Source organism: Musa acuminata, chromosome BXJ1-10 (genome assembly GCF_036884655.1).
Source record: "Musa acuminata AAA Group cultivar baxijiao chromosome BXJ1-10, Cavendish_Baxijiao_AAA, whole genome shotgun sequence".
Taxonomy (NCBI): domain Eukaryota; kingdom Viridiplantae; phylum Streptophyta; class Magnoliopsida; order Zingiberales; family Musaceae; genus Musa; species Musa acuminata.
This window is the reverse complement of record NC_088336.1, coordinates 19,143,112-19,168,139: the sequence shown is the minus strand read 5'-3', so window position 1 is coordinate 19,168,139 and position 25,028 is coordinate 19,143,112. Positions and strand designations below refer to the sequence as shown.

The 25,028-nt window shown below is 43.0% G+C and overlaps 2 protein-coding genes across 3 annotated transcripts; one reads left to right on the top strand and one right to left on the bottom strand.

The window, feature by feature from the left end:
* Window positions 1–787: 787 nt before the first annotated feature.
* LOC135595334 (protein CCA1-like) lies at window positions 788–22,045 on the top strand. 2 transcript variants are annotated; one of them, XM_065086132.1, is made up of 7 exons: window positions 788–1,052; window positions 1,150–1,346; window positions 1,429–1,540; window positions 2,108–2,169; window positions 19,785–20,009; window positions 20,087–21,457; window positions 21,547–22,045. In XM_065086132.1, exons 2-7 carry the CDS (start codon window positions 1,305–1,307, stop codon window positions 21,898–21,900), a joined length of 2,166 nt encoding a protein of 721 aa, XP_064942204.1. In that variant the 5' UTR covers window positions 788–1,052; window positions 1,150–1,304; the 3' UTR covers window positions 21,901–22,045. The 2 variants fall into 2 exon arrangements, with proteins under 2 accessions (XP_064942204.1, XP_064942205.1); XM_065086133.1 differs by lacking the exons at window positions 788–1,052; window positions 1,150–1,346; window positions 1,429–1,540; window positions 2,108–2,169 and adding an exon at window positions 16,338–16,458.
* Window positions 22,046–22,688: 643 nt separating this feature from the next.
* Window positions 22,689–24,415, bottom strand: LOC104000176 (uncharacterized). The gene is made up of 2 exons (XM_065086134.1): window positions 23,347–24,415; window positions 22,689–23,187 (listed from the first exon to the last, which is right to left on the bottom strand). The coding sequence occupies exon 1, from the start codon at window positions 24,301–24,303 to the stop codon at window positions 23,383–23,385; it is 921 nt and encodes a 306-aa protein (XP_064942206.1). The 5' UTR covers window positions 24,304–24,415; the 3' UTR covers window positions 22,689–23,187; window positions 23,347–23,382.
* Window positions 24,416–25,028: the final 613 nt, after the last annotated feature.

The window sequence follows — 25,028 nt, the reverse complement described above, 5'->3', positions numbered from 1 at the left end:
CGTCCTTTGGATAAAAGCCAGGGGTAAATCTGTCATCCTGCCAGCACTCGGAGGCATTTCATTGATTACTCGCGACCACCCGCCCCACGTACTCTCTCAGAACGGTTTGTGCCCATAGCGGGGCCCACATGGACCCCCTCCTTGGCTCTTCCATAGGTGCAGGTGAGCGCAAGGCGGGTAACTTGGGATGGGTGAAGGGACTTACTCCCGTCATCCGACGTGGCGGATAAGGGCGGCCCAGGTTGCGCGAACGCCACATGGCCGGGCCCCTTTCTGGGGACCGCTGCGGGCCCCGTCCCGGCGACGCGCTTTGCGCCCGCAGCCTCATGTTCACCGCGATGTCGCCGGCCATACGTTTCCCATCGACCGTTCCCATGCGCCCGTCCTCATAACTCCAACCTCCATATGCGGCCGCGGCTGCATTGGCCTCCGCGCAGACCATCAAGATCAATCGATTGGGTAAAATCAACGGTTCTTGTCATCCTGTACGTATATTTTATAGGTGTGTTCTACAGGTCCGTATAAAGCTTCATATCTCGTGGACTAGCTTTCGCCACCTCTTCCCACCGAACAACTCCGAAAAGCGCACCTGAGTCCCAGAACGACCACTGATATCCGTCCACATGGCGCTAATCCGGACCGCCCATTTCAGCCTCAAAAAAATAATTATTTTAAGTAATTTAGATAAAGCTCTCCGGGCGTTCTCCGCGTCTTCTTCCTTTTTCTTTTCATTTTTATTGTTTTGTTATTTCTCAAAACCACAAGAAAAATTCGTGGCTGAGGTTTCTCCTCCCCGCGTCGAGAAAGCGAGGCCGCCTCGGCCTTCCTCCCGCTCCTCCCCTTTTCCGGCTCGTAGTTGCAGTCGAACTCCGCTCTCTCCCGAGGAATATATAGATCTGTTTCGCCTCTTCAAAATCTTCTCTCCGTGGAGATTGCGTTCTGGATCCAGTTTTGTGATGTAGAAGGGTTTGGGTCTTTCGATCTTTCATGCGCGATGATTTTTTTGTTGTTCTTTTGGCAGTTCAAGGCGACTGGATTGATTGGGTTTGGAGGTAAATATTGGATGGAACCGATCTGTGATTGGCTGATTTCTTTCTATTTTCTTTTTGGTTCTTGATTATTGTGTTTGGTCGGATGATGGTGCTGTAGATTTTAGCAAGTTATGAGGTACTTCTTGCGCCAAATTGAGCATCTGGTTGGAGATATGGAAGGAGGATTTGTGCTCTTTGTGGATGACCTGAAGTCCAGCTGATCCTTGGTTGTTCTTTTGTCTTCGCTCTGCTTCTTGAATTTAAGATTTCGGTATGGAAGGGAACTCTTCTGGAGAAGATGTGGTTGTCGTGAAGGTCGGAAATTAGTGATGTCTCAGTTGATCTTTACTGTTCTTTTTCTAGTGGATGCTTAAATAAAAGAGTTGTTTTGGTGCAGACGAGAAAGCCATACACAATTACAAAGCAAAGGGAGCGGTGGACTGAGGAGGAGCACAACCGATTTCTTGAAGCTCTGAAGCTGTATGGGAGGGCCTGGCAGCGCATCGAAGGTTTGTGGACTTAACTCATGCTTCAACTTGGACCATTAGTTTGAAACTGGAGTTCTGTGTGTATATGGTCCGGCTGTTCTATTATGAAGTGTCCTTCTTGCCATAGGGTATAAGACCGTTTGATTCCTACCTCAAAGGAGTAGACCGTTTGTTACTTAAAATAGTATTGAGATGAGTACTGATTTTTCAGTAACAAATTAAATGCTATGTTTAACATTCTTTTTATCTTTTTCACTTGTGAATGAATCTCATCTGTTTTATGCTTGTGACAGACTGTGCAAATTAAATCTAGTTTGTGTATTTAGCTTAACTCATGATTCAACTTAAACCCGATCAAAGATTTAGTTTGGAACTTGAGTTCTGGGTGTACATGGTACGGCTGTTCCATTATGAGGTGTCCTTCGAGCGATAGCATGTAAGACTGTTTGATTCATACCTCGAAGGAATAAACTGTTTGTTACTTGATAGTATCGAGTATTGATTTTTTAGTAACAATTTAAATATTATGTTTAGCATACATCTTGTCTTTTTCACCTAGTCATGTCATCTGTTTTATGCTTGTGACAGAGCATATTGGTACGAAGACAGCTGTGCAAATCAGGAGCCATGCACAAAAGTTCTTTACTAAGGTCAGTTGCTTTTCTTCTTTTGTAGAAATCCATATATGAACTCTGAAGCTTAGGCAAACTATATGTGCTTTTATACTGCCTTTCATGGAAAATTTTATTAGATGCTTGAGTCAACTACAAGGATTCTTTCTTATTTGGTAGTTAGATTAGCTTTACTGATTTAGAGTCTCTCCTTGATGAAAGTACATGCTATATTGTTACACAAGTGTTGCTTAGTCTCAAAAAAAAAAAAAAAAATCCTAAAAAAAGTCTTACTAGTCAATATTTGCATAAAACTTTGCAACCAGATATAAATGGGGATTTGATCTCATGCTTTTGTGGCACATTATTTTACTGCTAGGATACTAGTGGTTTTTTGTGGAAATATTTTCAGACAAGCACTGCCAAGATATCTTTCATCTGCAGAGGTATTTATAGAGAATCACCACAAAAATATTCATCATTGATAGTTTGATACTTTCCTTGAGATATCTTATGCTACCTATCGTCTTAAACTCCGGCATAATAGTTTCTTCACCTTTACTTTTAAAATTTTTTCTCTCAGTACTTCTAACAAGTTTGAACTTTGAACATATATGATATAAGCTTTTCATTACCTGTATGCCATGCTGATAAAAATGGTTACAATGACCTGATAATATATGATGCATGCTTGAATGTTTATTGCTTTTTACTGAGATGTTTTGCTATCTGGACCAGATTGAACTTGATAGAACCCTTAACTTACACTTTTATTTCATTAATAATGTGCAGTTAAAATAGACCATGTGACTAGGCCATGACGCCAAGTCCTGAAATATTTAAGCATTATGGAGGATCTTTTCCTTTCATTATAATCTAACAGAATATGTAACGGTTCTTCAATCTTTATGAAGCATAGGCTTCACTTTTAAGTTGAAGGTAGATTGGTTTTCGGGCTTAGTGGTGTAATTTACAAGAACATATGTGTTGATAGCACGATAAGTTTATTTGTTTGGATTTGTTTCTCCCCTTTCTTTTTTGGTTCCTTTTTCTTAGCTATTCATCATGCCTAACTACTCATGTAATTTTTATTTCTATTTTATCCCTTATCTCACTTTGTCATGCTATTTTATTTGTTTATATATTTTCTTCATTTTACTTATATTTTCTTTTCTGTTGAAATTGCTCTTGACCAAGGATTGAAATATCGTACTCTACCGAAGTTTCGACATTCTCTTGGTACGGTACGGTACAATGCTGTATATCGAGCAGTATATCGTTCGGCACACACACACACACACACACACACACATATTTTGGCGACATCGCCGACTCCCCCACGCGAGGTGATGTCGCCGAGGTGGGGCGATGTTGTATATAAAAAAATGTGCGACGTCGCCTCTCTTCTCCTTAGGGTAGGCAATGTCGCCGAGGTGACGTCGCAAAAAAACAAGGTGACGTCGCCTCGACGTATGGATTTACTATCGGATCGGTACGTACTGCCCGTATTGGGCGGTATCATTCGAAATTGTATATCTTGCTCTTGACATCATCTACATGTCCTTTCTTTTGTTTTCGTTAGTACCATGCATATTGCTTCCTTTTCTTCTCTTGTACCTTTGTCGTTTTACGGGCGATATCATTTGAAACTATATACCTTGCTCTTGACATCATCTACATGTCCTTTCTACACAGGGATGAGCAATATCAACTTGTCTGATTCCATATCAGGTTTGCAACATGGTAGACTCACCACACCAAACATATTGCCTGGTACCTTTACTGTATCAAGCTATATGGTACTAGTATCCAATCTGACCTTATTCTACTCTTCCTTACGAGAACTATTTTCCTTTTTAAATTTCTTAAACATCAGCACCTTCCCTCTCTTTTACTTGGATCCTTCTTGAAATTGCTTCCATTTTGCATCCAATTTATCAAATAGCTTGGATTTGGAGCTTTTTCTCTTTTTATGGGTGGATTTCTTAAAAACCAGCTTGGTATTTCTCCCAATCAAGGCAAGTTTGAATCTTATCATCAGGTTTATCAATTTCCTTGTTTAAGAGATTTTTTGCTTAGATTAAGGCTAAAATTCCTCACTTGAATCATACATATTTTGCGTAAATCTATTTGAAAGGAAGCTAGATTTGCATGGATCCAACCTAGATACATGCAGATCTAGTCTAGATTTATGTGGATCTAGGCCATAAGAGTTCGACGTAGATAGTGACCCTATGCGGGATCAGTATGAAATTTGCCACGATTGTTGCAAGTGTCTAAGATCATATCAAGCTTAGATCTATTATGATCTACGTTAGAGCCGCCTGGATTCAGTCTAGATCTGCAAGAATGTAAGTCATTTTGTCACTATTCAAGTGTAATTCTTTTAATTGGCAACCTAAATCTATTTCAAAAATAGTTTTAGAAAAATGACAATTAAGCATCAAATTGTTGATCCAACACATGGTAGCTCCAATCATCACTTGGAGCACTACTATCATTGGTAGTGCACCCATCACAACTTTGATGATTAGAAGTGGATAAAGACTCAAATTGACTTATAAGAGCATAGAGTGTACTACTATTTATTTGGATTTAAGCAGTGATTTAAATAGGTGCTCGGGAGCTTGCCTAGGCGCTTGGGCGAGGCGAGGCCCAAGCATCTCGTGCGTGGACCAGGTGGCACGCTTATTGAAGCATGTCGCCTGGGCGCTCACTCGAACTCAGGCGCTAGGCACTTCAGGTGAGCGCTTGGTTCAAATAAGCGAATCGAACCAAACTTTTAAGTCTGGTTCCGTCGCTGCCACTGTTGCTGTCTGCAGCCTCCGTCGCTGTTGTTGTTGCCGTTCACAGTGTTGTCGTAGCTGTCTTAAACTAATCCTCCGCTACTATTGCTGTTAGCTTCTCACCGCTGTTGCTGTCACTTTTTGTTAGTTTCCACTGTCAGTGACCCTTTTATTCCTCTCTGTTACTGCTAACAGTTCTTTTCTCCCCTCTAACTACTATTAGCAGTAAGTAATATATTGTTAATAGTATATTTTTAATTTAATATCATATTTTTATTTCAATAATCATATATATATTTTTAATTATATTATATATTTTTTATATTTTAATATTTTATAGCGTCTTGCTTCACTCGGGCGAACGCTTAGCGCCTCGGGCGTTTTGGGACCTTGGCGCCTTTTGACGCCTAGCGCTTTTTAAATCATTGGATTTAAGCATTTTGGACCAGTAACTTAAACTTGACAAATTTAAAGGGTGAGCAGTGAATGACTCGAGGGTCAGAGGGCACATGAAGGTGTGGAGTCACCTCTGAGTTAGGTCTCACATGCACCAGGGTTTGATTTTGGGTTATGTGTAGGCTATGTTGGGCTTGGAAGAGGGCATCCAGCCACTAAAGGAGATTGTAACACTATGGTTTAGTTCTACATAGAAAGTGGGCAGTGACTTAGATTGAGTGTACTATTGAACTTGCATTTTGGGCTCGTGGTTCAGGCTTAATAAAGTTGATGGGTCGGTAATCCCATCAAGCTAGGTTGTAACAAATTCGATCATAAATAATTCTCTCATCTACGTGAAATCATCAAATTGCCTTCCCTTTCTTCCCTTTGTACTTGTATTTTTATTCAAAAGCTAACTAGGTCAATCTGCAAGCGTTGTGATCATCCTTTTAGCTCGTTAATTGATTCCAAAGGATCAACTGGTTATGTAGCATAACTTTTCCCTCATTGATGATTGACTCTACTATCTTTTGTCATTGCATGTTCACCGCCTATAAAGAATCGATTGCCTTAAGCCTGACCGCATCCTATCATGAAGCGTTTCCTGCTTAAGGCTGTAGTGATCCTTGTTACTCCTTTTCCTCGATAGACTCAGAAACAAAACCAGATGTATGTGGGGGATCTCCTGCCATCTAATAGTAGATTGCCTATGTCGTCTGCTACACACACCCAATTTATTATCAAATCTGAATCATTAATATAAAATTGAAAAAAGAAGGATCAATCTTGGACTCCTCTGTATCCTAATCTAACTTAAGACAACATAGCCTCAGACTCATATTATAGTGTACATAGACTAACTTCTCTAAGTGTTTGTATTAAATTCATTTGCTAAATTTAGTGTGATTTAACACAAACATCAACCAATTATGCTCACTGCTGTCGGCTGATATTGTTTCTTATAAGTTACAATACTTTTCTCAAACGTAGTGTGGATCTTTTGGATTATAATTGCTACTAAGTTGGAAAAGGACAATTAAGACTTGTATTATACAAAAGGATTAACATAAATAAAAGATGAATTGTTGTGTTTAATTGTGTTATCATGGTCCATGTTATATCAATAAGATAATGCAGGTATTCTCGTTGAATGTAATGAGAGCCTCCGAAAATAACCATCCCTAAATTAATAAACATAAACAATTAAGCCATAAGAGTTCACAAATACCTTATGTTACTGCTCTGAACTCTGCTTCAGCTTTGCTTCTAGCAACAATTATCTGCTTCTTGCTCCTTCAAGTCACCAAATTTCCTCCAACATATGTATAATATCCTGAAGTTGATCTACCATGACTTATTGATCCTGCCCAATCAGCATCAATGAAGGCCTCAATTCTCATAAGATTGTCCTTTTTGAATAATAATCCCTTGCCTAGAGTCCTTTTTAGATATCTAAGAATCCTATATACTGCTTCTAAATGTTCTTCATGTGGTGAATGTATAAATTGACTCACTACACATTGCAAATGCCAAGTCTAGGCGAGTATAAGATAGGTAAATCAACTTACCTACCAATCTCTAATACTTGATTGCATCTGCTGTGACTCTTTGAGAAGGATATCCCGAGGCATGCCTCTTTTGGGAGGAGAGAATGATAGGGCATATTCTAGTACTGCCCTCGCGGCAACAGTCAGCAATCACGTCAGAGTCAACGTGGAGCCTCGGAGTCGACGTAGCGCCTCAGAGTTGATGTGGCACCTCGGACCCATACGAGACGACTGATCGTGCCTGCGCTGCTCGGGGTCGTACGAGACAGCGCCGCGCTGTCACGGACAAACTTTGAAACAGGATGTTTGATGTAATGCTTATATCTGTCCGTGTCTGTTGGCATGTTCATGCCTTGTACAGAATGTAGAGGGGCGGCCGAAGGCTTAATAGTCCCACTTTAGTTGGGTTGGTGGCCTCTTTAGGCTTGTAAATAAAGGTTGTGTCATGTGGACACGTGCGAGAGCTTTTCGGTCTGTAATGGACCATTTTACCCTTTGTTGTGCCACTGTTCAGAGCTTGTAAAGTCTGTTTGTAATTTGCATTGTCTATGAAGTGTTTTTCGGAGATGTTTGCTTGTGGATCCCGATTGAGGCATTCTCTCTTGCCCGTTCTCTCTTTTGTTGGTCCTAAGGGACAATGGGAGTCTTCGGGGAGGCTGACCTTTGCGGACGGACACGCAAGGGTGCCGCACGACTTAGGCAAAACCAGCTAAGTCCGTGTCATATGGTATCAGAGCGGGACAAGCACTCATAGAAACACTTGACATGCAAACGTGGGGGACCTAGCGGGGCTGCGTTGAGGGCAGTCAGCACACGCGCGACCGTTTGAGGGAAAACGGGCATGGAGATGTAGGGAAAAGAGTCGCTCAAAGGAGCGGGCATCTGAGATTGGCATTCGGAGGAATGGCCAACCCTTCGCGCAAGAGGCACCACGAGAACAGGCAAGCTTGGAAGAATTTGGAGCGCACAAAGGTTGGGATGGCTGAGTTTGAGCTACGGCTCAACGTTGACAATTATACTTGATGGTGCTCTAGGCAAGCGAGGCGCTTGTCAAGAATGAGACCATGCAAGGTGGAATGAGTTGCTCAACGACCAAAAGAGTTATGCAAAGCTCACAGAGGTGAGGGGAATTGCTAACTCGAAGAATTTGGTACTCATGCATGGGCTTGTATGCGGACGATGGAATGTTCGTGGCCATCCCAAGGCGGTCGAGACTCGGCGCCATGGAGCATTGAAACTTTCTCTTCGGCATGCGAAGGATACGTCCGGAGGAGGCTGAAGTGTGCAACGAGTTCAGCATGTTGCTAGGCCTTGAGGGGTGCAGCGGTGGCTGTATTGACGTGGAGGCGCAATCTAGCAAGTGCGTTTGCAAGAGGCAGAACAATGCACAGTTTGTTCAGCAGATCGGAGTAGTCCAAGGGGATGGTGGTCTCCGAAACGAAGAGAGATGTTGCTCCAACGGGATAGTTATCCAGGAGGGATAAGTCTCGGCACTCCAGAGGGAGAATCATGTGAGACAGACTTAACATGTTGACGAGGAGTACCTCACAAACAACAACTCCACGAAGCTCAATGGACCGAGCAAGCAGCGAGGAGTTGCCGCATGATCTCGCTCGAGAGAATGCATTGGTGGATGCATTGCGAGATCAAGTGGGGGAGCGACCTGAAGCAACTTAAATGAAAGCACACTTGGGGTCGATGTGGAGATCGGACTCAAGGGAGGGTTGACCCGTGGAATGGTGGGAGCGAGGGCCACCATCGACTCAATGCGAAAACGAGGAGCGGAGCAACTTGGGTGTAACTTGCCGAAGTTCCCAAGCCGCATGAAGGGAGCCAGCAGAGAAGTTGGAACATGGAGCAGAGGCACAATGCTTTTCTTAGACAGAGGTCAAGGACATGAGCTCTTGTAGAGGCAAGAGCAGGATCATGTTGTTCCATGGGTCCTTCATTCTGACGGAGCAGACTCATCTTGCATGGTGCCAAAGACGAAGGGAGCTTCGGGGCACATGCACCTTATCTCGGAGAAGCATTTGATGGAGGAACTAAGGCGACTCAATTTGCGGAGGCGAAGTTGGGTTCAGAAGGCCTTAGCACGGGGCAAGAGGACGCAGAGGCGGGTACTCTTGAAGAATATGCCACAGTGTTGCCATTCGAGTTGCTATGAAGGAAGCGGTGTGCAGCAGAGATTGTGCTGGTAGGGGCAGAGGCCCAGGATCCAGACAATGGTGCACAAATTACAGTGAAGTCGGTGGACTTCGGGAGCTACTAGGCGACGGACTGTCCTAGAGCGGTGCTTCATCTAGGTGTGACCCAAGAGTGGGTGGATGAAGGTCGATTGCCAAAAGGAGCGAACAAAATCGAAGGTGGAGGAGACCCTGCGATGTATTGGCAGAGGGCACACATGGAGGGTTCACAATTCGAGTTTATTCCACAAGGATCAGAATGCAATGGAGATGTCACCAGGAGGCGACATGATGCAGCGGATCGTGGTGGAACAGTTCGTGGCAATGCGATACACACGACTGAGTCCCGGGAGGGACTAGATCATATGGAGGTATGATCGGGAGCTACTGGGAGCTCCACTTCGGTGAACAACACGACGGCAAGAAGGGCTATGGATTCAAGGAGTGAAGGCCATGGTACCGCAGAGGCGGGTCTTCCGTGCGTGCATCGAATTTTGCATCGGATGAAAACCTTGGTCATCAGCATATGGGGGTTGGGTTCCACCAAGGGAAAAGTTCGAATGCAAGTACCAGTGAGTTCCATGGGAGGAACTTGATCATGCAGAGGTATGATCGAAGCAGCTGGAGAGTTGGACTGCTCCAAAGCTCATATTCGCTTAAGGGAGCCCGACAAGTCAGAGGACAAGGTCGAGTAAGCGAACGTTGCTACCAAGGAAGCTAAGGAGAACAGAATTGATGCAAACCCTACAACGCGATGACAGAGGCCATGCATGGGAGTTGCAGTCTGTCTTTCCATCGACCAAACAGACTGCTTGGAGAACACAGAGGTGTTGAAGCATGAGGTTGAAAGGGGCGAGGAAGCGACGACGAGTCCAGAGGGACTTAGCTACCCAAAATCAAGCATCAGTTAGAATGGAGGTGGACTCAGAGGAGTGCCACGGAGACATATCTACTGATCGTGAAGAAAAGGGATGCAGATGCGAGGCAACGGATAGTAGGGCCATGGGCATGGCAGCGCCATGGTACCGCAGAGGCGGGACTTCCGTGAAAGTCATTGATCCCTTGCTCTCACGGAGGGAGAGCGCTTGGTCGTGAAAGGGGCCGAGGAGGCGGAGCATGCAGAGGCAATCTCCAAGTACCGAGACAAGGCTGAAGGGCAGAGGCCAAGAAACTTCGTAAGACCGGTGTCAACAAGTTTCTCATCAAGATAGCCGTAAGTGAAGGACTTCGGGTCATGCAAGAGTGCACGACCAAGGAACGAAGCAGGCAGTACGCGGTGCTGTACCTTTGCTACTCAGTGGAGTAGGCGGCAGGGTTGATGGAGAAGACGGTACAATCCCAGAGGCGACCTCATCTATCAGAGAATTACTCCAAGTTGGGGTGAAAACTTCCCGCATTCCAGAAGTTCGATGGCATTGAGAAGGTGAATCACAGTAGCTAACTCAACGCAAGGAGTGCAAACACTTCAAGTGCTTCAGAAGTGTGAGCAAAGAGCAGGCGAAGGCCAGTAACCAGCTCGATGCATGAAGTACAACCTCGTGGAGGCGGGCGAAGTCAAGTAACCTTTGCCTTCTCAACTCTTAAGAGAAAGGGGCGAAACCGAGTACCCCAGTTCTCTTATCTATCCAGCAGAGGAGCTCTGCACAAGTTCAAAGACCCTTCGAAGATAATGGAAGACAATAGTTGTCAAATCCTCACCAACGGTGATCAGTGCTACTGAGAGTAGATTGTCCGCTTCATTTCCCAACGAAATGCCAATCGAAAGCGGAAGTGATGCGAACCTACTTGGATGTGACAACTAACTGAAAGAAGAGTCAATGAGCAGATTTTGTGGAGGAAGGACCCAAAACTTCAGAAGTTTGCGAGGCGATGCTCGTTAAAGCTCCAACAAGCATCCACCCAGTTCAAGCAGCATGTGGAGATTTTGAGAGACTGGCGCAGTAAGGATGGTCTTTTCCTTCATTTGGTGGATCCGTAGGAATCAACGAGGATCAACACAACTCAGCCAACCCCACACCAGAGTCAGAGTCATTGGCGAGTTGAAGCAGCATGGCGGATCAAAGGTTCGACTACTCAAAAACAGCAGCGGAGAGCAGCTGGGAGCCAGGAGGCGCATTGCAGCTGGAGCGGAAGATTGAAGACTCAGCAAAGGCGAAGAGTTGCAGTGTTCACAAAGGCTTCGACGAGGACGTCGAAGGGATAAGTGGGGGAGAATGTCACGGACAAACTTTGAAACAGGATGTTTGATGTAATGCTTATATCTGTCCGTGTCTGTTGGCATGTTCATGCCTTGTACAGAATGTAGAGGGGCGGCCGAAGGCTTAATAGTCCCACTTTAGTTGGGTTGGTGGCCTCTTTAGGCTTGTAAATAAAGGTTGTGTCATGTGGACACGTGCGAGAGCTTTTCGGTCTGTAATGGACCATTTTACCCTTTGTTGTGCCACTATTCAGAGCTTGTAAAGTCTGTTTGTAATTTGCATTGTCTATGAAGTGTTTTTCGGAGATGTTTGCTTGTGGATCCCGATTGAGGCATTCTCTCTTGCCCGTTCTCTCTTTTGTTGGTCCTAAGGGACAATGAGAGTCTTCGGGGAGGCTGACCTTTGCGGACGGACACGCAAGGGTGCCGCACGACTTAGGCAAAACCAGCTAAGTCCGTGTCAGCGCGGCACGGAACAATGCAGGTCAGTCCACCCCGTGCGGGGTGTACGAGTCGGTCGCCCAGAGCATCAGTGGCCATTAACGAACCATGTACGGTCGACCCTCGACAGCATGTATAAAAGCCGACTCCTTGGCCAACACTGGGGGATCGGATCTCGGACACTTAAAAGACTCTCAACTCCACCTCATACTAACGTAAGCTTCAGAAGGGTCGAGTTGGGAATCCCCCTTCCGACTTTGGCTTGTGTGCAGGGATCCGACGTGAGAAAGCCCAGCATGGAAAAATCGACTCCCTGCACTACCTCGAGCTAACCCAGCCGACGACGCTCCGACCCGACCTAGCACCGACCCCCTCGCCTCAAGAATCCGCATGGACAACCTTGTGTTCTTAGGATCAAGGTATGCAATTTCGTACCGTACCAAAGTTTCGACGTTCGCTCGGTACGGTACGAAACTGTATACCCAGCGGTATACCGCTCGGTATATATATATATATATATATATATATATATATATATATATATATATATATATATATATATATATAATATTTTTATAAAAGGGGGACGTCGCGTCACCTCGGCGACATCGCCTTTTCCTTCTCCCACGCGGGGCGACGTCGTCGAGGCGACACGATGTCGCCTTATATATATATATATATATATATATTCGTTCCGCCCGGTTACAGGCGGTCGGTGTACCGGTAAGCTGACGGACCGGTACGTACTACCCGTACCGGGCGGTATTATTCGAAATTGCATACCTTGCTTAGGATCGAACCGAGCCGTGCTGACTCCCCGGCCACGACGTCAAGTTGTGCAACAGGTTTCATCTTCTTTCCTCTAGACATAGTTTTGTAGGTTCCTCGTAAGAAAACAAGGAAGAAGAAATAGTTGGGGCTGATTCAGAGAGAGACAGAATAGAGGAAAAGACTTTAAGCAATTAAGGCTGAAAGAAAGAAGAAAAACAATTCCTATAGGAATCAAGCTCTGATACTATAAACACAAGATAATATATTTTTTCTCATTCATTAGTCTTTTTTGTATACGCATATATAGGCTTATTACAACTTATACAATTAAGGAAATTGATTCTATAAAATATTTTATTATAATATATTCCTATAATATTGGTTGATTTGATACTAATTGAGTGACCCAAAATAGGAGGTAGATTCCCTTAATTATGGGTTTATAAAATCATGAGATTTTCTACATGTATATTTTGAATGCATATTTAAGTTTGTAAATTGCATTCTTATAATAACTTGCTAAAGGAGAACCATTGAGATTTACAAAGGATTTTAGAAAAACTTATTTAGGCAAACATATCAACAAAAAATCATCAATTAGTTGGCTTAGAAATTCTAAGAGCTATGTTGAAAATTGAAAAGTCTTTTGACCTTTCTAGGGACTTCCTTTGTATTAAGTGTACTTATTTACTGTTTAGGTATCCTAGAAGTCACATTTTGAATTTCTAAAAGGCATACTAATTTTCCAAGATATTACTCTTGGGAATCATTGTCTTCATTAATCGTACCAAGGCTCTTAAATCCCTATAAATAGTAGAGCTTGTTAATGGATCAAACATTTCATATTTGAATAAAAAGAACCGGATCTTCTCTAGTCTCTTACTCCCCTCTTTTATCTCACACTTCTCTTTCTCTTCCCCTCTCTCTCTCTACTTCTCTACTTTATTCTAGATCAGTTTAGTATTAGAGCCCATCAAGAAACCTGTCTTGTACCCCAATGGGTTCCAACTAGTGGCAAAAGCTTCAATCAACACTAAGGATCCTTGCACCTCCAATGCCAACCCCCTGTGTGGAGTTGAACTTTGGGACAATTGTCCCTATGGAATTGGTGGACCACATAGCTCTTAGTGTCGGGTGAATTTTTTGAAAACTTTACTAATATTGCTTTATTGGAAACAAAAATCATATATTTCATTAGATCGTGGTTTTCATCGCTTCCCTCCCTCATTTTCTCCCTTATTTTCCTATTTATCACCCTCACTCTCCCCTTTAGTTACAACTACAGTATTACTAAAATTTGAACCCTTGAAAAATGTCAAAAAAAAAACAAAAAATGAGAAAAAAAAGTGAGAACCATTTGAACCATTGCATTTTTACCTTGTGCATTGCAACAATTAACAACTTCGTCACCAAAAGGTAATTTATCAATAACATTAAAATCATGACTCGACAAGGTGAAAACCAAACCAATTCTGATGAATCCCTAAACCAATAGAGTGACGTAGATGCCATTAGGACCAAACTAACAAATCATGATACAATGTTGAACCAATTATGTGATCGAATGACCTAAGTCCTATAAGCTCTCCAACATCTTGAAAACGACCCATGAATGAAGAGGTTGATGAGTCGATTAAACAACATGTCCATTCTCCACAATCCATAGTTTCAAATCAAGAAATTTTACTTACTCCCTAAGCCCAAGTTCGAACAAATCCTAGGTCCACTTATAGGGCACCAATTCGCAAACATGCTGCAATAATTCCTGATGACCAAGCTTTTGACTTTAACAATGAATTCCTAGAACCTATTAGAAATCATAAACTCGAGGAATGGGCCAACGAGTTCAGTTTGTTGATAATACGGAGGGAATGGCTAAAAGAGTCAAAGTGGATGTGCCGAACTTTGGTAGGTTTGACCTAGATTTGTTTGTTGATTGGTTGGATAGCATGGAAGACTACTTTGAGTGATATAGAATGATTGATATTGAACATGTACTATTTGCAAAAATAAAACTGGTAGGGTCCGCTAGGAAATATTGGTAACATGTCCAACATAGTCTCGATTCTCGAACACCATCGAGCGCCTCCTATCACTCAATGGGAAGTCTAAGGAAAAATATTTACCAACCTACCTTCAAAGCCAATTGGTTGAACAATTGTTATTAAATAGTTGAATTCTAGTATGGCATAGTATTTGACCCAATTTAAGGAACTGGTACGGTACGGTACGAGCATATCGAGCAGTACGCTTTAGCATACCGCTCTCTCTCTCTCTATATATATATATAAGTTAAAAAATAAAAAAGAGGTGACGTCGTCGAGGCAACGTTGCCTTGTTTCTTCTCCCCACGCGCGGTTTCTTCTCCCCGCCGAGGCTTCTTCTCCCCGCACAGATGAGGAGAAGTTGCTAATGACGCCAAGGCCTTGTCGCCTTAGACGAGGAGGCGACATCTCATTTGCGGCGTTCGACGAGGGAGGGTGACGACGGATCAGGATCGTCGAGGGAGAGCGGCGCCGGATCTCCAGGTTCCCCCTTTTCTTCTCCCTCTTCTTCCTTTTCCCTCGGCTAATACCGCCTGCTACGGTAACGGGGCGGAAACAACCCCAATCGACGGTAACGCCCGGTAGTGGGCGGTCCATGTATCGGTTTGCTAGCGGACCGGTACGTACTGCCCGGTACGGGTGGTATCATTCGAAATTAAAATCCTTGTTGGAAACTAAAAATTTCAACAGCCATCACCACCATTGCCATTGTAATGGTCATATTCAGAGGAACTATTAAATCCATGCCAATATCCTATGGCCTCCTTGTAGATGTATATATGCCTACCGATGCAAGAATCACAACTGCAAGCTCGCAATTCTCATCAACATAGTTCACATGACTCACTCATCATGAATGAACGATTCAAATCTCCATGTATCATCGTCCTTCTTGTATACTTTCTATTGTAGCCTTAAGGCTTTTCAGATATCCAACTTTATCTTCAAATCTTGTTCAATCACTTGGGGTGCCTTTGTACTTGTTGCCATGTCTGAAAATCCACCATGACCAATGTAATGGTGCATGCACCATCAATGATGGTGGTTGCTCTAAGTGATAGGCATGCTTTTATGTTAGAATTGATACTTTGTCACTTTGATATCATTTCCTACAAACATTAACAAACTCATTCATGTGTATAATTATTAGGTTTTACATTTGATACTGAAAATATTTGGTTCCACATTGGTTGGAGATCAAGGTCTAATAAAGAGGCAAAGGTAAATCTATTCCTAGAGGTGCCTTTTAGGTCTACCTTGAAAGGATAAAACCATGTAGGGTTTCTCCAGAACTCACACTAGTGATGGCTAATATAGATCTTATCAGTGAATCCAGTCAATGCTTATTGCGCTTGATGCCATGTCAGCTATAGAAGATAAGGAAGAATCTAAAGGATGGATGTGTCATATTAGTAGAGCATCTAAAGGTCGATTGTTATATAAAGCTACCTTCTTATGAATGTTTTCATTCGTAACTTACTAAACGAATACTTACAGGCTTCTGATGCTTACAAAAATATACCGACTTTTGTCGTTAGAGGGGTTTTGTGAGTCATTTTTGAAGGAAGTGGGATATGAGATATGAGCATCATTCATCCTCAAATTGAGGTGAGCCAAAGGATACAAGCATTTTTTGCATATGGAAAAATATCTCCCTCTTCCAATTTCTGAATACTAAAAAATCTTTCCTCTTCCTGATGCGATAATACTAAAAAAATTGAGCGAGGTAGGGTAAATTTTTTCAAGTCAAATTGATAACCAAATTTGATCATATTAATATCTAACTTAGATATGCAATTATTTAGGTCGGGCTTTTGACGCTTACAAAAGTGTACCAACTTTGGTCGTTGGAGGGGTTTTGCTAGTCGATTTTGAAGAAAGTGGGTACAAGATACGAGCATCATTCATCCACGAATTGAGGTGAGCCAAAGGATACAAGCAATTTTTGCATATAGAAAAATATCTCCCTCTTCCAATTTCTGAATACTAGAAAATCTTTCCTCTTTCTGACGCGATAATACTTAAAAAATGAGCTAGGTCAAGTAAATTTTTCCAAGTCAAATTGATAGCCAAATTTTATCATATTAATATCTAACTTAGATCTGCAAATATTTAGGTTAGATATAAGACACATCATTAAATCTACAAATATTTGGGAAATGTCTTCATGTAAATCTAGAGGTTTCATGATAAGCATCACATCATGTTCTGAAGAAAGAACTAATGACAAAGCATAATAAACAAAAATAAACTACTAATTTTGAGTCTAAGCTTCAGATGTATCTTGACTTGGAAAAATACAGTGATGATTTCTGGAGTTTTAACCTTAATTAGCTAAAAATTAGAGCATTTAAACTATCATTACCAAATAGACATTTTAATCCTTGATTTGTGGTACCGTGACGTGTTAGATGCTGTACATTAATTTTGCCTAGTTGATGATTGATATCAAAACTGATTGGTATAGGTTGATATATACTGGTTTGACAGCTGCCCAGTCCGCAAACTGGACAATTTTGTCTGGTCCATTTCAGTATCCAGTGTATGGCCTACTTTGCTTCTTGTAGTGAATGACTAGTTTGTTTTGGTCTGGTCACCCAACTCCCTCACCCTTTTCTTATTTGATCCTTTGTTTCTCCCTTCCCTTTTGTTCCAGTCTACCAAACTATCTAAATCTCACTCACAAATCTTCATATTTCTCAAATCTAGCTTTGATTTCAACCAAATCAAGGCTCAATTTATTTTTTCTGCAGAACAAGGTAAATCCTAATCTTAAATTCAAATTTGACTTTAGTCTTTGTTGATTGCAGCTTTTTTCTTGCATAAGTTTTAGATCTATGCACTCCTCTTATAAATTCTTGTTGAAATGAGGCAGAATCTATACAAATCTAGCATATATCTATTTCTTAGAAGCTGTAGGTCAAGGATATAGGCGGGATCTACACAAATCTAGCATATAGGGGTGCAAGACTAATTCAGGATACAGCTTCTTTGTATGAGATTACTGGGATGTGTCTTGATGGGGAGGTCAAGGATATATCATATTGAATCAAGTCACTTAAGATTTAGAGGGACCTATATGGTCTGACCCTTATGTGTTGTAGCTGGTTCACCCCTACTAGGATGAGTGTCATCAATTTCCTGATTTATTGTAATAGAATGATTATCTTCCATAAGTCAGTTGATGCATCAGATAAGATTCATGACACAAGGTATATTTAGAACATGATGAAGACGATGGTGGATGAGATCGAAGATCACTATGTATTCCAAATAGTGACTAATAATGGTGCATAATTCAGGAAGGTTGGCAAACAACTGATGGACATGCTAGCACATCTTTTATGTATACCATGTGTGGCTCACTGTTTAGGCCTCATGATGAATGTCATTGACATACCCTTGTGAAGAGAACAGTGACAAATGCACAAAGTATTATCTACTTTGTTTATAATCATCATTGAGTACACTTGTTAATGTGGAGATTCATACAAGGTGAGCTCTTACGACCAAGGGTAACTTTATTTGCCACTAAATTTACCTTTCTAAAGTCCATCTGGCAGAGATAGAGTGGGTTCAAGGCTGTGTTCTCATTGGATAACTGAGGTTTTGCTAGCTCATCGGATGGAAAAAGGGTTGAGAAGCACATTTTGTCTAAGATTCTAGGATTTAGTGAGTGAGATTATTATTACCATAGAGCCATTATATGTAGTCTTGCATCAGGTTGACATCATATTGATGTGTTGGGTTGATGTAGAGAACAGATTACAAATGGGCTACATATATCACATGATATGCACTACCAGGGATGTGAGATCATGAGAGAAGACACTCCCTGATCCTGAGAGACCCGAGTATTATCTTTATATCATTGATCGGAGATGTGAGTTCCAAATGCCCATGGACCTTCATATTGCAAATATGAAAAAAAAAATTTTAATTGTTCATTAACTTTCCATGATTATTGTCTGCACATTTTAGTAACTATCGATCAATATGTTGGCTTGATATAGGTTACCATTTGAATATTGCATACTAGTACTGGTACGATCTTGCCACTAATGATGACCGCTTTCTGGCTTTTCACGAAATATTGTAAAATCATCACTAAACTGAAGTTAGACATCTACAATCAGTGAGGTATAATGTGTCATCATACCTTATTGTTCTTATGTAGTTAACTCATTAGTTCATATTACCTTCGGAACATCTATATGAGAGGTTTGACTTTGACACATGTGAAAACACTATCATTTCATTCCTTTATAACTGGGATCCTGTTGTCATTATTAACATATACGATTCATGCTTTTAACTCAATCATACCCATAACTTGATTGTTTAATTACAATTTAGCAGTTGAGTGGTGATTACAAAATGAATTGATGTACACCTAACTTGAGAAAAATTACTAGATGGAAGGCCATGAGGAGTACAATATCATAGTTGTTGGATTTTTTGTTGTTCAAGTTAGTATTCAGGAACTTTCAAGTGCAAGGGATACACTTTCGCCTGAGCCATTTGATACTGACCATTATTTATCTATCCAGGTGTTAACTGAGATGCCGACTAAACCAATATGGATGGTTGGTTTAATATATGTATAATAGGATTTCTCTTTCTCATGTGTTTCCACACATCACAGACCACACAACTTGGGAGTTACTCACCCAGCCTTCCGAACCAGGCCTGCCCTCTTCAATCTTCCTCCTTTGCCTCCTCTCCGCCTCCTACCCTCCTTGCTTCTTCTTCTGCCTCCTCCTCCTTCCTCCTTCCTCCCTCTGCAAACAGCAAAATGGCACCATGGTACACACTGCCGTATCATGTGTTGGTATGCCATCACGGACAGGACCTGTACGGTTTGGCCTCAGTACCCAAAATTGCATTCCATGCTTGAGTGTTCTTTGAACTCCGAGGACAACTGACAGTAAAGGGGGAAATTGTTGCTTGAAGGTGTCTAGTTAAGAGTTGATACACAATGCATCTTATGTTGGGGTTCTATCATGAATCAGATAGTGAGGTTAATTTCATGACCAATACAATCATTGAATGTTGTTTTAGCATCCTAGTTAATATTTTTTTTATAGTTTTTGGAATTAACAAGTGACCATTGATTATAGCATATTAGGCAATGCTGTGATTCATTGTTTCGGTTTGAGATAGCCTTTTCTTCCAATAGTGTCTTGGCAATTGGGTACAAGATAGTTAAATGCAAATCATATGGCTGAAAACAAGTCAAATTACAGCTTGAAAAGGAAGCTCTTGAGAAAGGTATTCCCCCAGGACAAGCTCATGACATAGATATCCCTCCTCCTAGACCTAAAAGGAAACCGAGTAGTCCATATCCACGGAAGTCCACTGGAGGTTCTCTTGCTCCTTCTGGGGAAGCAATATATGGGAAACAAGTACAATCAATGTCACTTCTTGGCATGAATAAAGTAATGGGCATTGGTGGTGATGCACTGCAAGAGGTAAACAATTTGCGTAAACACATTCTTTTTCTAATTTTTCTTATTTTCTTTAAGTATCAGTAAGCTGCTTTGACCAGAAATACACAGCAATGCAAAAGTTGCAAAGTAAAGAGATTTCAGAAGATGCTGGTTCCTCAGAAGTTCTTAGTGTCTGTCAAGATGATTTGTCTGCTTCCTTCTCTTCTGCAAACAACAGCTCCTCCAATCATGGCAAATACATGGAATTCTTGCCCACAAGGGAGAAAATAGACGGGAAGATTGCAATTAATAAATACTCAGCACCTAATGAAGTGGACCAGGAGCTAGATAGAAGTAGCAAATTCTTTGTAGATCATGAAATGGAAGGAGTCAATTTGACCCTAGAAGAAGGTGCAAGTACATCAAAGAATACTGTGGAAGGCAATCAAACACACCTAAAGAATCCTCCTCTCCATATTGTCGATAGAGATGGTGAAAAAAGCATGCAGACTGAAGATTCAGATGGTCAGAACTGTAGTGCAGTAACTGGGCAAGTAGGAGGGCATGCAAATGCTAACCCATCCATGAACCCTGTAATTTCTGCAATGCCGTTCCAGAACATACCAACAATTGGTTCCATGCATCATCCATTTCCAGCCCTCTCAGCCTTTACCCACTTCCACAGCAGTCAAGATGCTTATAGTTCATCCCTAAACATCTCATCCACATTTCCGAGTCTCATTGTTTCTACCTTACTACAAAATCCAGCAGTTCATGCTGCAGCCAGTCTGGCAGCATCATTCTGGCCAGCTGCGGGGCTGGAAACCTCTCTTCAGTCAGCCCCAGAAATATTTGCTGGGGAAATTCCAGAACAGCAGATGCACCCAACTCCAAGCTTGGAGGCCATTGCTGCTGCTACAGTTGCAGCTGCAGCTGCATGGTGGGCATGTCAGGGTCTCTTGCCATGGTTCCCTCCTCTTACTGGTTTTGCATTTGCTCCTCCAACCGCAGCCGCTGTCCCCTCGGTAGACATCGCCCGAGTTCAAGAAGCACATGGTGGCACTAAGGATAAACCTTTGAAAGAAGATCAGCAACTTGGAAATCAAAATCAGATCAAGGCTCAAAAACCTCAACATCACTCTTCTAAATCATCATCATTATCATCGTCAGACTCAGATCAAAGTGGAAGAAGTAAAAACTCAAACGATCTGAAAGCCACTGGATCTGACAAGTTCAAGCCATTAGCTCTTAGTGGCTTACAGGATTTAGAGAAGGCAATGAATAATAAGAAACAGGATCGTTCTTCTTGCGGATCAAACACACCATCCGGCAGTGAAGTGGAGACAGATGCTATAGAGAAGAATCATGAGAAAACCAATGATGAGGCTAAAGAAGTCTATTTCAGTAATTTTTCAGCTTGTGAGACCAACCATCGCAGGCTCAGAAGCAGTGGAAGCATGAATGAATCGTGGAAGGAGGTCTCCGAAGAGGTTGTAATATGAAATTTTCTTCTGAACTCATTTCCCAATGAGAGTTGGATGCTTATTACTGCTTGTCTAATTTGTCTTCTTTTTGTCAGGGTCGACTTGCCTTCCAAGCACTGTTCAAGAGAGAGGTACTTCCACAAAGTTTTTCTCCTCCACAAACTGAAGCAGCAGCAACTGTGATGAATAAGGAGGAAACCACTAAATTGCCAATCGATTTTAACAAGAATGTGCACCATCCAACCGACCTTAACCATCTTCATGATGACGCAAAGGAAGAGATGTGCATGCGAAGCAACGACAGCATAATACAGGGAAAGCTCAAGATTCGTCGAACAGGATTTAAGCCTTACAAGAGGTGTTCGGTAGAAGCTAGGGAGAACAGGGCAGCAGCAGTAGAAGAAGCTGGTAGCAAGAGGATACGTCTGCAAGGGGAAGCTTTGACCTGATGTCAGTGTTTCGAATAGCTCCCTGCTCGTTCCTTTTTGCATGTACAATTTGCCTTGTGGGTTTATGAGACACGAAGTTTGCCAAGCATCAAAACTTTGGAACTTACTCTGCACTTCATAATATGTAGTAGTCTTGATTTGTCAAGCAGTTCTCCCTATTAACTCTATTAAACTGAAGTTGCTTTCTGTTTTTGATCGAATAATTTCTGTCTATTTTATGTTATTGAAGATTCTACTTGATTTTATTTCATTCTTGCCAATAATACAAGTTTTATAGTAAGTTTTTGAAGTTTCTGGTAGAGGATTATATTTGATATCTTGTTTGATGTTTATCCTCTTTGTTAGATCCAGAATTATCAGGTAGCTTCTTATGAAATCTGGCTCATCTTCTTGTTTATTACTCAGCGGCTTTATTACGTTATTGACAAGAACTGGAAGCAGAGACTTTTTTTTTTATATATATATCAGTTTTGGCAGGATACTTCTTATTAGACGATATTTTATAGTTTCATAAAAATAGCCATCGTAAACTGGTCAGACAAGCTAAGCTAGCTTTGTCACTCTCGACGGAAGACAATTCACCTGTCGGTCGCTACCATTCTATTTGGCGACTTTGTTTTTTGTTTTCATTTTCTACTCCGTTGGACTTTTATGTTTTCATTTCTGGACTTTCTTCACTGTTGACGACACCTATAATAAATGTGATTACTAGACGTATCTCCGAATCGTGTTATGCTTACGACGGTTAGGACAATGTCAACACTCGGACTAGTCTACTCTACCAACAATTAGAAACTATTTATCTATAGTTATAAACAGAAAGAGATTAGCATGCCATCTTATTAATGAGCATGTGAGAGGAATGTGGATGCTCGCATTGGTATGAGCATGAGCATGAGCATTGGGTGAGCAAGCAATTGCTCACCAATCTCCCTCTCAAGTATGCACCGTGGGTTGGTTGTTCATTCAACCACGGAAGGTGCTCTCTCTCGGCCAACATGTGACCCTACCTGCCCATCCTTACTCGACGGGCACAACAATCATATTCTTCTCCACTGAGCAAGAAGAAGAAGAAGAAGAAGAATCCAACCGTCCCCCAAATCAAATCATTGGTGAGTTGACGGCCGATCACCAGTGCTGGAGCAGTTCAACCCCTTTGCCATCCGATGTCACATCATCGACAACTCAGCCAAACCATATCGTGTCTCCTGCCAAAAGTCAATCCGGGTAGAGCCATTTTTGTCGGAAGCATATGCCAAGATTCGTTGACTTCTCAACACTCAGCGTCTGCATAAAAAATAATCAATCAATCAACGTCCTCTCAAAGATGCGATCTGATTGTGTGTCACAGAACTTTCTAGGTGAAAGCCTTTATATATATATATATATATATACTGATTGCTGGTTGTGAAGAGAGAGAAATATAAGAAAGGGCTGAGGACAGACGTGGTAAAATGGGGATTTCGTTAGGGGACAAAGTCGTCATTTGAGTTTTTTGGACGCCGCCACATTTCTAGACAGGTTGGGCCCGAGCGCGGCGGGGTTCCAGTGCTCGATGGGGTACGACGGGCTACTGATGTCGCGGGAGATCTCCGGCTCCGCCGTATGGCTTCTCCGTGCGTCGGACCTGAACCTCACCAATGGGCTCAGGCAGGCGGAGAAGCCCGAGACGGCGCTGATGCTGCGATGTGGCCGGTGGGCTGCTGGGAACAGCCGCATCGGCGTCGGGGTTGGCCTTCGCCGACACTTGTCGCTGGTGTATCCGTTGCCGTCGTCGTTGTCGTCCTCGTACTCCATTGTTGGCGGCATTCCCCTCTCTACTGTTCGGCGCGATCGCCGCGCTCCCACCGGCGGCGCCTCCTCCTCCTCCTCCTCTGCGGCCGAGGAGAGATGCGCCTTCTTCCTGCGGCCTCGGATTAGAGCTGAGAACCAAGAACCCGGTGCCGAACCCTTGGAAGCCCCCAAACCGGGCTCCGCCTCATCCGACCTGTGATGCCCGAAGAAGGTCCTAAAAGAGAACCTGCGCCTGCGTCCGCCGCTGATCTCGCCGAACCGGCCGCCATCGGCCGCATCGCCGAAGGTGGGGCCGACCTGCGGGGTGCTGAAGAACCGCGTGTTGTGGTGGGGGTGGGGGTGGGCAGGGGAGGCGTCGAATCCGACGGATCGACGGTGGGAAACGTAAGGGGAGCTGGAACGGGGGAACACCAGAGGCGGCGGAGGCTGCGGGGGTGGGTCGGATCTCCGGCGACGATGGTGGTTGGCGGAGAGCTCGTTCTGGGCGGCAACGAGGGCGAGGAGGCGTTCCCGGAGGCAGGAGGCGCAAACGCCGACGCCCTGCTCGTACGGGTGGCTCTTGCACTTCATCGCGTTGCCTTCGCCATATCGCTGCCGGTGCTCCGCCATCGGCCACTGCCGCCGCCGCCGCCTCCTCCCCTCCCCGATCTCGCCATCGACGACGCCCCTAACCGAGCAGAACAAAACCTCCAACCAAACGCCTACGGTTGAGAGATTGCTTGCCTACTTCGTTCCCTCGAGCTAATCAATGGCATTTATACGGAAAAATTAACTAAAATATCCCGCAGGAGTAGCTTAAGGCGGCTGAATTCCGCAACGGGATTAGGTGGCTCCGAGACGCCGACCGTCGAGTATTTGGAAGATTCATCCTTGGTTCAGGATAAACGAAGCGAATCTGAAGAGCAGAGTACCGGTCAATGAGCGCACTCGTACCGGAAGGTGTTGTGAAGGAATACGACCAATATCTACCCTGACCACGCGTTTATTGCCCGATTGTGATCCTGCAAAAAATGGACCCCGCGGGGACCCACGGACATCTCGAATCGCATGGCGGGTAAGTTCAACTCAAAACCCGCATTCATGTAAGTAGTTACTGAAATTTCCTTATCGTTTCGTGGTTTTGTTAGGGAAGGCGGGGGGTTGTTGTGGTAACTAACGCCAGCGACGACCGCTGGTAACGGAGCCCGTCTGATACGGAACAGACGTTAGAGACGGCACGTGCGTACTACGACACCACCAACGACGCACAGCGCGCCAATTCAATTCTCACATATGTCGCGACTATAAATTATGAATATATATATATATAAGATAAAAGAAATGTGATATATATG

Coding starts and splice junctions, on each gene's coding strand:
- LOC135595334 (XM_065086132.1), top strand. CDS start 1,305: ATGGAAGGGAACTCTTCTGGAGAAGATGTGGTTGTCGTGAAG. Junction 1,347..1,428: donor AAGATGTGGTTGTCGTGAAG/GTCGGAAATTAG, acceptor GTTTTGGTGCAG/ACGAGAAAGCCATACACAAT. Junction 21,458..21,546: donor GGAAGGAGGTCTCCGAAGAG/GTTGTAATATGA, acceptor TCTTTTTGTCAG/GGTCGACTTGCCTTCCAAGC.
- LOC104000176 (XM_065086134.1), bottom strand. CDS start 24,303: ATGGCGGAGCACCGGCAGCGATATGGCGAAGGCAACGCGATGAAGTGC.